Genomic DNA, 12,985 nt, shown 5'->3' with positions numbered 1-12,985 from the left:
CTGATTCATTCAATTGTAGTTCTAATTTACCTCAGGATGTGGGATGTGACGTGCAGCATCTCTACAAATCCTCCCGTCGGTGTTCGGCCTGTTGTAGGCAGCGGACAATAAAGTTAATTGTGTCATTACAGAGAGTCTGCAACTTTTTATGAACCTCGAACCCCAGCAGGCTCCACCCCAGCAGGCTCCACCCCAGCAAGCTCCACCCCAGCAGGCTCCAGGGCCTCTGATATTTGTAGTCCCTCAATAGCTATGGAGTGCAGTGATGAGCGAGGTGTGAACCCAGTTTGTCCAAGCTTGAGCAAAACTGTAGCAGCCCCCCATCCCCCTTTGCGGGACAATAAGTAGCGGCAGGGGCATTCTCTGCCCCGCAGTGACACACCACAAAGGGCAGAGGGAACCCCCTGTTGCAGGGCGGGGGGTAAGCAGGGGGGTTGTCTGCATTATTTCATAGCCTGAGGCACAGGGAGGGGCATTGACAGGGTCAGAGGGGCTTTTGCTATAACTTCCTATCCCCCTCGTGACCTCACATCTTCTCCTCCTATTCCCGCAGAGCCGTGTCAGATCGAAGTCCGTCTCCTACTCGCCTACAGCTCCGGCCGCAGCAGAATGGTAAACCGATCGTGTAAGCCGGCGTGGGGGGAGAGCATGGACGGCCTGCCGGCCCCGGACAGCTCCATAGATGGCACCATACCCTTCAGCAAACCCGTCAAAGTCTTCTTGATGCCCAAACCCGCCCGGCGGTGACCTGCAGACGGGTACAGACTCTCTTCTCCTTTCACCGGGATCCATCTCGCCGCGTATGGTGACATTCTGCAAGATGGAGTCGGGACACGTGAACGTGGCCAGAACACACGGGCCCATGCTGGTCACCTTGTGATTTTTTTATTTTTTATGGAGTAGGTCCTCCAGGAACGGCTCGGTGATGTACAGTCCTCGGCTCGGCAATGGAAGCCGGTGCTGAAACGGGAATCTGGACTGCCATTGCTGATCCGGTGGCTCCAATACTGTGAGTCACTGACCCATAACAAGGAGGTGATGGATACTTTACCTGCAAGCAGAATCTTCAGCATTTGGCACGTCCGGGGGACTCTTAAATTCCACAGGAGAGCCAATGGCTGTGTGAGGTCTGAGCCCTCCTCTCTGCTGTTGGGGGATGGGGTTGAGGTACTTACCTGTCCAGCATCAGGTCTGAGGGCTCTGCAGAGGAGTATTGAGGTAGGGTGCTGTGATGTTTTCAGGAAGCTATGTACAGCACCCTGCCGGCCCCTCCCACCAGCCATGACCTGCCTGCATTGCATAGCACAGAGACCCAGCGATGACATCACTGGGTATAAAATAAGGAATGTCATTAAAATGGAAAGGTGTTAATGAGGGGGGAGGAGGAGCCAGGGAAGGGAGGAGGAACCAGATCAGACTTCAGCTCCGGATCATGAATGAAAGTTAAAGTGTAACTTTGTATATTGTGGATTCCTTTGTATTGCCACAAATGACACAAGAGTGGAATATGATAGGGGTGCTGCATTGAGTCTGTGGCCCAAGTGGGGTCCTAGAACATGCTATGGGGGGGCTCCTGACTCTTGTACGGCTCCATCTGCTCCCAGGTAATGTCCTGCCTTGGCCCCCTGCTGTACTAGAAGATGAACGCGTCACATCTGAGATCTTAGTACCGGCTTAGAGAGAGCGCGGCGTGATCCATGAGAGCGTCGGTTAGAAAACACTGCCGCGTTTCGGGACTCCGGAGCCGTATCCTGGCACAGCGAGGTGCCCGACGCTGGATTGATACCACTTAGAAGGCCTCAAGGTTCACTTTTAAAGTAGATCCCACATAGCGGATACCAGGCGGCATCTCCCACTGTCAGGGAACCAAGAAACTTAAAGTGCAGGCTTAAAAAAATAAAAGCAGTTTATTAAAAAATACAATAAACATAAATAGCAAAAAATAATGTAGGACGTCAAGCCAGAGGTCAGATGCCAAAGAGGGTAGTCAACCGAAACAGGTCAGGAGCAGGATGAACGGAAACAATGGCCGGAGTCAGGAACCCGGAGATCAGTGAGCCAGAGCCGGGGGTCATACACAAAGAACAGGAACAACAGCAGTGCACTTGGTGGATCAGAACACACGCAAGGGCGGAGACTGAATGGACAAGCTGATGGCTGAATAGTGAGCTGGTGTTGCATCATCGCTCTGAGACAGGAAGTTGCCAGTAGTTGCAGAATGATGTGTATGGGTTTGGTCATAAGAGGGCGCCAAAGAGGAACAACAGACACTGCAACACAAGACAGACGGCAGCCAACTGGACAAGGAAGGGTAAGAAACCCACATGGCCGAATAGTCCATCTGATGGCATAGACACACGCAGCAAAGCATTCTGGGTAATTGGTATTTATTGGTCTGCCTGTAGTATGAAGGATGTGTGTGTTCCTGAAAGCCTTTTGTATTACTTTCACACGGACTGGATTGTGACGGCTTGTGCGATGATTTGTAAAATAACATTTTTTTTTAAATGTATAAATTTAATTGAATAAAAAGTCGCCATGTACAGATTTATTCCACGCGTGTTCGCAATTCCTTCACATCACTTGGAGGTGGACTCCGGCCTTCCCTTCAGTCTTATATCTGAACTCCGGACTTCCCTTCAGTCTTCTATCTGACCTCCGTCCTTCCGTTCAGTCCTGTACAGTTCTATCGGTTCCTCTCCTTCATCTCCTTCCAGATATTTGCATAACTCCTCCCAAGATCCAGCCCACTGCTAGTATTAGGGCTGAAGGGTAGAGAGAGGGTGTGTCTCCAGCCTGACTGGCCCTCCCCTTTCACTCAATAGATTTCAGTTCTTCCAATCATGGAGGCTCAGCATCATATGTGGGTGGTCTTCATGCTAATGCAGCCTGCCCAGGAACGCCCACTCCTCCCGACTGACACCCGCCCATCGAGGCATTTTTATATTTGCATAACTTCTCCCCAAGATCCAGCCCACTGCTTACATCAGAGCTCTTGAAAGGGGTGCTGAGATAGGGTGTGTCCCCAGCCTAACTGTCCTTGGCCCGCCCCTTTCACTCAATGGATTTTTCGTTCATTTCATCTGAAATTAATTTTTTGTCTTCGCATCCCCGGTCTCTCTAGCCAGGGAATGACAGCTGCGAACCCGGAAGTGATGCAGACTGCATTTGCACGAAGACCGCCCACGAACAACTGATATCCAATGAATGAAAGGGGCGGAGCCAGGGACAGCCAGGCTGGGGAAGAAAGCGCTAGATGATGCTGGACTTCTTCCAGCCAGGACATGAGGCGGGCTCTATCTGACTTGCTGCAGCTTCTAATGCGCATTGTGAGGAGCTCGCAGTGTGCAGTGACATCAGAGGAAGCCATTGCAGTCCAGGAGAGGAGCCGGTACAACTGAGCAAGACTGAAGGGGAGGCCGGAGTTCCTCTGCTATTCTTGTCTTTCTGTGCGATCAGCGGGAAGATTTAGAATGTTGCGTTTATTGCTTTTTTCCCCGGCTCCATCGCCCACCATCACGGTTCAGGTCGAGTGTCTGAATGTAGAATACACATAGGAGACCCATGGATAATGCAGCCGCAGCGCGCTCCCATCCCCCGATCCTAGACAAAATTTCTCATTGCGCTGGAAGGCTCAGCGATCAGGAGAGACTCACCTAGACTAATGTCTTTAATCAAGCTTCCAACATGCAGTAATTAGCAGCGCCCGGCCGTGTTCAGACCGAGCCGACTGTGAGATGAGCCCTGCTGAAACTCAATTACTGGAGCTGCAGACGCGGGGAATATTGTGCTGCGTGCATCAGAGCCTGCAGGCTGGAACACGGAGAGAGATACAATCCTATCCGCTGAGAGAAATGGAGGAGCTTCCCTGTACAGAGATTTCTCTTCCCTTCATTGAAGGGCACGGCAAAGCTCTGTAGATCTGGACCGCTGGGTAATGGTGCCACCTACAAACGCACAAAAAAATGCCTTTGGTTGTCCCCTGCTGGTGGTCAACCTCCTCCGTTTGTGAACACAGCCTGAGTTAGTAGCAAGCAGTAAAGGATACCAACAAACTCATAGAGGCAACACAAGTGGAAGGGCGGGGGCGATGTGCCCTACAATGAACGCAGGACGAAGGATTTTTTCCAGCCTAGCGTCCTACTCCTGCAGGTAGATCTACAACCTAGTGGTCAAGATCTACAGGTCTTGGGTTATAGTGCCACCTTCAGGAGCAAGATGCTTGGTAAAATCATTTTCTCTGCATGTGTTGAAGCACACAGCGAAGAGCTGTTGACCTTAAACACTGGGTTATAGCGCCACCTGCTGGAGTAGATGTAAAAATAGGAGAGAGCCCTCCGCACACCTTGCAGCAGTCCCGGCCAATTAAAGGATGTTGGTGCTCGAAGTGACTCGATTCACGGATGGCACCGTGCAAACACAGTAAAAAACAAAAAGTCACCAGCACTCAATACTTGAAAGCAGAAATGTCCCTTTTATTGGACAAAAAGCGTCATAAAGAAGCCGACGTTTCGGGGCCGCACAGGGTCCCTTCTTCAAGGCAGAAAGTATGACGTACTTTCTGCCTTGAAGAAGGGAGCCTGTGCGGCCCCGAAACGTCGGCTTCTTTATGACGCTTTTTGTCCAATAAAAGGGACATTTCTGCTTTCAAGTATTGAGTGCTGGTGACTTTTTGTTTGTTTTTTACCTGCTGGAGTAGGACACTAGGCTAGGTAAAATTATTCTCTCTGTGTTTATTGATGGGCACAGCGAGGATCTGTTGAACTTGAGAACTGGGTTATGGTACCAACTTCAGGAGTAAGACACTAAGCTAAGTAGAATCAATTTCTGCATTAATTGAAGGATGCAGAGAATTGTAGACCTTGCAAACTAGGTTATAGTTCCTCCCTCCAGGAGTAGGGCACCAGGCTAGGTATAATAATGTAATAAGTACACAGTGAAGATATGTAGACATTGAGCACTGGGTTGTATTGTCACCTTCAGGAGTAGGACACTAGGCTAGGTTAAATAATTTTCTTTGTTCATTGAAGAACATGGTGAAAGTGTGTAGATCATCACTAGACATAAGCTCAGCTTTGGACCAAACCTGAGCCCCTCCCGAACAAGAAAGGAAGCTCCGTCCTTGCCCCCGAATTAGCTGAGGAATTCCCTACCCACAACTTACAGTAACAAATGGGTGGGATTCAATGACGTCATTGACCTTATATGGCTACATGCCTATATTTGGTAACTGATATTTACCTTTTATAGCTATGTGGCCATATAAGGTCAATGATATCAGCACAAGCACCCCACCCCTTTGTTTTCATGCAGCTGCAGGGTGGCCATTCCCGCCAATTGGGTGGAAGTGTCCATGGCTCTTCCTCGTTAGGAGGAGCTTTGGTTCGGGCCTGAGCTCATGCCCAATCTTGACCACTAGGTTGTAGTGGCACCTGCAGGGGGACACAGTGAAGATCTACAGATCTTGACCACTAGGTCACCTGCTGGGGTAGGATGTTGGGATAGGCAAAATTCCTTTACCTGGCCTAGCATCCAACTCCTGAAGGTGACACTACATCCCAGTGCTCAAGAACTACAGATCTTGCCTGTGTCCTTCAATAAATCCAACTATTATTCCATTTCTGTTGTTAACTGACCCCAGTACAAAATGCAGGTAAAAGTCTTGTCTGTTAACAGTTGGAACAATGTAGACCAGAGCTCCATGGGCCGAGCCTATTGTTGGATTCTTGATTCTTCTGAGGGGGAAGTTCCATTTTAGTAAATTTGCCTGGGAAAGTAGCATTACCCTTTAATCAATGCAGCTTGCCACCAACACCTACTATCAGAACTTCTGGAAGACATCTGACTTGATCTCTCTGTTGGTTTTGTAATTGGAAACTGCTGTTTGCAGGACCGGAATAACTGAACGGCTTTGAAGTCGTTGCATTAAACGGAAGACCTATTAGCCCGTGACCCTGATCCTGGGGAGTATTTAGAAGTAGCCTGAAATAGGCTCCTGGATGACCCTGATCCTGGGGAGTATTAAGACGTAGCCAGGGATAGGCTCCTGGATGACCCTGATCCTGGGGAGTATTAAGACGTAGCCAGGGATAGGCTCCTGGATGACCTGAACAATGTAGACCAGAGCTCCATGGGCCGAGCCTATTGTTGGATTCTTGATTCTTCTGAGGGGGAAGTTCCATTTTAGTAAATTTGCCTGGGAAAGTAGCATTACCCTTTAATCAATGCAGCTTGCCACCAACACCTACTATCAGAACTTCTGGAAGACATCTGACTTGATCTCTCTGTTGGTTTTGTAATTGGAAACTGCTGTTTGCAGGACCGGAATAACTGAACGGCTTTGAAGTCGTTGCATTAAACGGAAGACCTATTAGCCCGTGACCCTGATCCTGGGGAGTATTTAGAAGTAGCCTGAAATAGGCTCCTGGATGACCCTGATCCTGGGGAGTATTAAGACGTAGCCAGGGATAGGCTCCTGGATGACCCTGATCCTGGGGAGTATTAAGACGTAGCCAGGGATAGGCTCCTGGATGACCCTGATCCTGGGGAGTATTTAGAAGTAGCCAGGGATAGGCTCTCGGATTACCCTGATCCTGGGAAGTAGTTGGACGTAGCCAGGGATAGGCTCCTGCATGACCCTGATCCTGGGGAGTAGTTGGGCGTAGCCAGGGATAGGCTCCTGGATGACCCTGATCCTGGGGAGTATTAAGACGTAGCCGGGGATAGGCTCCTGGATGACCCTGGGGAGTATTTAGAAGTAGCCAGGGATAGGCTCCTGGATGACCCTGATCCTGGGGAGTAGTTGGACGTAGCCAGGGATAGGCTCCTGGATGACCCTGATCCTGGGGAGTATTAAGACGTAGCCGGGGATAGGCTCCTGGATGACCCTGATCCTGGGGAGTATTAAGACGTAGCCGGGGATAGGCTCCTGGATGACCCTGATCCTGGGGAGTATCTAGAAGTAGCCAGGGATAGGCTCCCGGATGACCCTGATCCTGGGGAGTAGTTGGAGGTAGCCAGGGATAGGCTGCCGGATGAGCCTGATCCTGGGGAGTAGTTGGACGTAGCCAGGGATAGGCTGCCAGATGAGCCTGATCCTGGGGAGTAATTAGACGTAGCCAGGGATAGGCTCCTGGATGACAATGTTACCAAACCAGCATTGGGGTGAGAAGGCCGAGCGACACTTTATTATACAGTACTCTGATTTTTTTTCTTTGTCTTCATTTCCTATCATTTTATATGTAAAGATGAATATTAGAGGTGCACCGAAATGGAAAATTCAAAACCGAAACAAAACCGAAATCTAAAAAAAATTGTCAGGCCGAAACCGAAAATGTTTTTCATTTTAATTGTCACATTTTTTAAATATTTTATTTTTTATAAACTTTTTAATTGTTTTATATTCATTTTTATTTATTCATTTTTTATTAAATATTTTTTACTTTACTTTACTTTTAGGGGCTTCGGGGAAATATTGGGGGGTCTAAACAGACCCCTGATATTTCCCTTTTAAAAAAGAAAAAGAGATTGAGAACAGAAAGTCATCAGAGACACACATAGTCCTCAATCTCTTTTTCTGTATCCCCCGTTATCAATGAACAGGAAGCCTCTATACTGAGTGTTCCTGATCATTCATAACATGAGGACAGAGTATGATTACTATAACCACAATCATGAATGAACAGGAAGTGATGTAGAGTTGATGTAGATCACTTCCCATTCATTCATAATTGAGGATATAGTAACCATACCATGTCCTCATGGTTTGTACAAACACTCAGCGATCACCGACTGCTTGTACCCGCTCTCCTCTCTGACACGCTGTCACAGGAGGCTGATCGAGCGGTGCTCAGCCTGCTGTGACAGCGCGGACTGTCTCCACCCACACACCGCTCTGCCGATCTGTGACAGGAGGCTGAGCGGTATGGGAGGTGGCGTAGCCAGGGATAGGCTCCTGGATGACCCTGATCCTGGGGAGTATTAAGACGTAGCCGGGGATAGGCTCCTGGATGACCCTGATCCTGGGGAGTATTAAGACGTAGCCGGGGATAGGCTCCTGGATGACCCTGATCCTGGGGAGTATCTAGAAGTAGCCAGGGATAGGCTCCCGGATGACCCTGATCCTGGGGAGTAGTTGGAGGTAGCCAGGGATAGGCTGCCGGATGAGCCTGATCCTGGGGAGTAGTTGGACGTAGCCAGGGATAGGCTGCCAGATGAGCCTGATCCTGGGGAGTAATTAGACGTAGCCAGGGATAGGCTCCTGGATGACAATGTTACCAAACCAGCATTGGGGTGAGAAGGCCGAGCGACACTTTATTATACAGTACTCTGATTTTTTTTCTTTGTCTTCATTTCCTATCATTTTATATGTAAAGATGAATATTAGAGGTGCACCGAAATGGAAAATTCAAAACCGAAACAAAACCGAAATCTAAAAAAAATTGTCAGGCCGAAACCGAAAATGTTTTTCATTTTAATTGTCACATTTTTTAAATATTTTATTTTTTATAAACTTTTTAATTGTTTTATATTCATTTTTATTTATTCATTTTTTATTAAATATTTTTTACTTTACTTTACTTTTAGGGGCTTCGGGGAAATATTGGGGGGTCTAAACAGACCCCTGATATTTCCCTTTTAAAAAAGAAAAAGAGATTGAGAACAGAAAGTCATCAGAGACACACATAGTCCTCAATCTCTTTTTCTGTATCCCCCGTTATCAATGAACAGGAAGCCTCTATACTGAGTGTTCCTGATCATTCATAACATGAGGACAGAGTATGATTACTATAACCACAATCATGAATGAACAGGAAGTGATGTAGAGTTGATGTAGATCACTTCCCATTCATTCATAATTGAGGATATAGTAACCATACCATGTCCTCATGGTTTGTACAAACACTCAGCGATCACCGACTGCTTGTACCCGCTCTCCTCTCTGACACGCTGTCACAGGAGGCTGATCGAGCGGTGTAGGGAGGAGAGCTCAGCCTCCTGTGACAGCGCGGCCTGTCTCCGCCCACACGCCACTCTGCCAATCTGTGACAGGAGGTTGAGCGATGTGGGAGGAGAGACACCGGCCGCTCTCACAGCGCTCTCCTCCCGCAGCGCTCGGCCCTCAGTTTCTCTCCTCCCCGCTGGGACACAGAGCAGCGCCCAGCGGGGAGGAAAGAACGGGTGCGCCGATGTATCGGCAGCAAAATGGCACTTTCGGCATTATGCCAAAAGTACCATTTTCGGCCAATATGTTTCGGCGGCCGGTATATCGCTGCATCCCTAATGCATATATTTTTACACAGGCGCAGAGAAGGAAGGACGTCACATGCTGCTGACAATTTTCTATATTTTCACACACATTTTACAATGAGAATATTTCCTTTATGTTCTTTTAGGATCGATGTTGCAGCAGAATCTTGAAATAATTTTCTCCATTGGGGAAAAAAAAAAAAATATTATCACTCAGGCATCAAAATTATTTCCAAGCCTCCCATTACAGAGATCAATCCCGCATGGGGGCAATACTGGGGGGGCATCTATGGTCACCCCATGCATCGAAAACAATATGGCGCTGGCTTCCTTCCTGTTTGTGTTATCTGGCGCCGTTTCCTCCATCTGTGACATCAGGAACCTTCTTACGTGTTGATGGGGAATTCACTTATCGTTGGAGGAAAGTGCTACCTGGTCCCATAGGCAGCTGATGACATCGAGGGGCGGAGATGACACGAAAAGGAAGAGACGGGGGGAATTTATCATAGCCGGAGCAGATAGAATCTGGAGCAGTTGCCCATGGCAACCAATCAGCTTCTCTCTTCAGTTTGCTCAGTTGAGATTTGAAAATGAAAGACGCTGATTGGTTGCCATGGGCAACTGCTCCAGGTTTTAAAAAATTACCCCCAATGTGACTGATAGATGGGAAGATGGTACTGTCGTACGGCCGCGTAGTCCCATAGAGAAGGACGGGGGCTGCGTACTAATCACACGCAGCACCTGTCCTTCCCGGGAGCTGCCCGATAGGGCCGTGCACGCAGCACGGAGCTGTATGTGCCGGCCAATTCCAGTGTGAATGAGGCTTTAAAGCCAATGCCAGTTTATGAGAAGCTCTTTGATGACCAGTTCTCTCGGTTTCTATGGTATCTCCTGTAAAGTTGCAGCTTTTTGGGGAAAAATGCCATTCTAAAAGGTCTAGTGTACACAGGATCAGTATGGGAGTAAATGTATATGGACCCCTTGCTGCTGATCTCTGAAGAGTATCTTAGGCTGGGTTCCCACCTAGGCGGTTTTCCGCGCTTTCGTACTCGCGGAAAACCACTCAAACAGGGAAATGCCATTATTTTCAATGTGCATGGTTCCCATCTGTGCGGTTTTCCACGAGTACGAACGCGCGGGAAACCGCCCTACGCCCAAAGAAGTACATGTACTTCTTTGGGGCATTTTGGTCGGGCGGTTCCATTGGGATACAGCCAAGTATCCCTCGGAAACGTTACCGCGAATCGCGGTAAAAAAAAAACCGCACGGAAAATGCGCATATTCAATCCGCCCAGGTGGGAACCCAGCCTAAAAGCTGGAGGCAATTCCTGGCTGTCACAGTGATCATGTGATTGGCTGTCACAGTGATCATGCGATCGGTAGCCCGTCCTACCGGCTCCTAGAAAAAAACCAAAACAGGTGTATATATATATATATATACACAGTATGTGGCAGCAGGGAATAAGGGCCACCTCATTCTGCTACATATGTGTTCAGCCAATGGGGGTTTAACACCCCTGTACACTAGACCTACAAGGGGTAGTAGAAGAGGCACAGCTATCAGGTCTTGACCTCATCAGAAAAACACACAGGGCAGGCTTCGTTATAACTGGAGAGGAAAAAAAAAAAATGATCTTTAGGCACCGAGCAGCTGTCCATGCTGCCACTAGTCACCGGCCATCACCTGTGCGCACCAGACGGGGCCCCGGTACAAAGCGGCAGGGCCCGGCCGTTCAGCAGGTGGAATGGAAAACACCCCCCACCCGGACTCCTTGGGAAGCCAAGCTGTTGTATTCCTTCACCGCCTTCTCCGTCTGGAAGACCAGAACATCGATGCCCAGGGACTTGATGTACTGTAGAGTAGAGGCTGGCACCTAGGAGGAGGAATTGGTCATTGATGGCAGTTATTGATTAGCTATTGGTACCTTGCGTGAGATCTCAATGACAAGACGTGAACAAATCAATATAGGAGTCACTGCATTGTGTGCGTATTAAAGAGGAACCGTACCCGCCAGTTTAATGTCTCCTAAAGCAGTTACTTTTAAGGCGTGCCAATTGCGAAGGTTGCCGGTGTGCTCATTTCACCTCCCGACTCAACTTTTAAGCTCTCACATGTGCAGCACCATGGCAACTGCAATCCACAGAGAGGCCAAGATGGCACCTTCCGTGGCTGTAAGGGATTGGAGGGAGTAGTTCCGCTTTAAGTGCTTTCTGAGCGTACTGTCATTTGCTGTTTAATAAAAGTACTAAAACATTGGAGATTTTGCCATTTCCAGCCATTAAAGGAGAACTATGGAGGCGAGTGATTTTCACTCATCCTCATAGTTCGAGCCGACCTGTGACAATGAGACTGTCACAGGTCCGCTCAGTAGATCGGGAAGTGAGCGAACACATACCGTCGCTCGCTCACTTCTCGATCATGACTGTCAGTCACGGCTCCCTGCAGGGATTCCCCCCCCCATCCCGGCGGTCTCCGTATACCGCAAACTGTAGCTCGCGATATACTGAGCTTTGGTCAAGCAAAACAGATGACAAACGCACTCAACAATTCGTCACCAGCTATACAGTAAGGTGCACACGAAATGGGCTTTAAACAGTAGAAAGGCATCATGGCACACTCACAACCAGCATGTAAAAAAAACTTGTCTCACCAAGACTTGTGAGTGTGCCATGATGCCTTTCTACTGTTTAAAGCCCATTTCGTGTGCACCTTACTGTATAACTGGTGACGAATTGTTGAGTGCGTTTGTCGTTTGTTTTGCTTTACCGATTTGGTGCAGCGACGCATGGGGTTTCTCAGCTGCCAATGGGATGTGCGGGATCCCTTGTGTGTCTCTGTACCTTTAAGGAGGTTGGGCTTCCTCCTGACAGGCCTGCACCCAATTTGAAATCTTCTGCCCCATGTGCTCCAAGATGGAGACTCTCATAGTTTAGAGTTAGGACCGCACTATAAGAGGTGCCTTGGCGCGGCAGTGCGGCTTACACATCCTCTGCAGAAGACGTGTATCCAAACCTCTGTCATTATCCTTAGTGGTGAGACAAGTTGTTTTACATGCTGGCTTGTGAGTGTGCTATGATACCTTTCTGCTGTATACTGAGCTTTGGGTCACGGGAGGAGGTTAGTATATGTCCTCCCGTGACCCTTAGGAGAACTATGGGGAAAGCCACTGACCGCATAGTTCTCCTTTAAGCAGGCATGCCCAGAGCTAGTTCCATGTTATACTTATCCAATAGAATTCAAATGCTTAGCTTTATGATTTGGCATCTTTAAAGGATATTTAAACCCTCCCGTTTATTTGGAGATATATACGGCTAGCAAGCAGGAGATATATGCAAAAAGTTTTTTTATAAACTCCCCCCCCCCCCTTGTGATGGCAAAACAACATCCTGCATCCTTTGTATTACTGGGGGTAGTAATGGGAAGAGGAAGCCCCGCCCACTGCATCATACAAGTGCAGGAAGAACGTAGAGTGGAACACGGACTCCATGCGGACGTACCTGCAGCGCCTCACTCATTCCACGGCCAATCACCAGCGTCTCCACCCCCTTCTTCACAACCTCCTCCACGTCTGACGGCTGGACACCCGGGTAGTGCTGGCGGGGGATTTGGACACATTAATGTTATAAAGTTCTCAGTGGAAGCAAAACTCCGGCCAAAGAAAGGAAAATGAACAGACGTAAAAAGATAAAATAAAGCCCCGCTAACCAGGACTGTCCCCCGCTAACCAGGACTGTC

At 48.5% G+C, this 12,985-nt stretch overlaps 2 protein-coding genes across 2 annotated transcripts in view; one reads left to right on the top strand and one right to left on the bottom strand.

The window, feature by feature from the left end:
- Positions 1-12,985, top strand: part of INTS4 (integrator complex subunit 4) — a 60,977-nt gene that overhangs the window by 42,407 nt on the left and 5,585 nt on the right. The window contains 1 exon segment of the mRNA XM_018569689.1: positions 554-768. Within this exon segment, the coding sequence (XP_018425191.1) occupies positions 554-747 (194 nt within the window). The 3' untranslated portion in view covers positions 748-768.
- Positions 10,974-12,985, bottom strand: part of AAMDC (adipogenesis associated Mth938 domain containing) — a 7,017-nt gene continuing 5,005 nt past the window's right edge. Inside the window, exons 2-3 of the mRNA XM_018569708.1 lie at positions 12,748-12,843; positions 10,974-11,123 (exon numbers count right to left, since the gene is read on the bottom strand). Coding sequence (XP_018425210.1) covers positions 10,983-11,123; positions 12,748-12,843 — 237 coding nt within the window. The 3' untranslated portion in view covers positions 10,974-10,982. The remainder of the gene's footprint in view (positions 11,124-12,747; positions 12,844-12,985) is intronic.

This window comes from Nanorana parkeri, unplaced genomic scaffold (genome assembly GCF_000935625.1).
Source record: "Nanorana parkeri isolate BGI_ZX_2015 unplaced genomic scaffold, ASM93562v1 scaffold1380, whole genome shotgun sequence".
In the NCBI taxonomy this organism is placed as follows: Eukaryota; Metazoa; Chordata; class Amphibia; order Anura; family Dicroglossidae; genus Nanorana; species Nanorana parkeri.
Note: the sequence above shows the minus strand (reverse complement) of the source record. Positions and strands in the feature narration are given on the sequence as shown.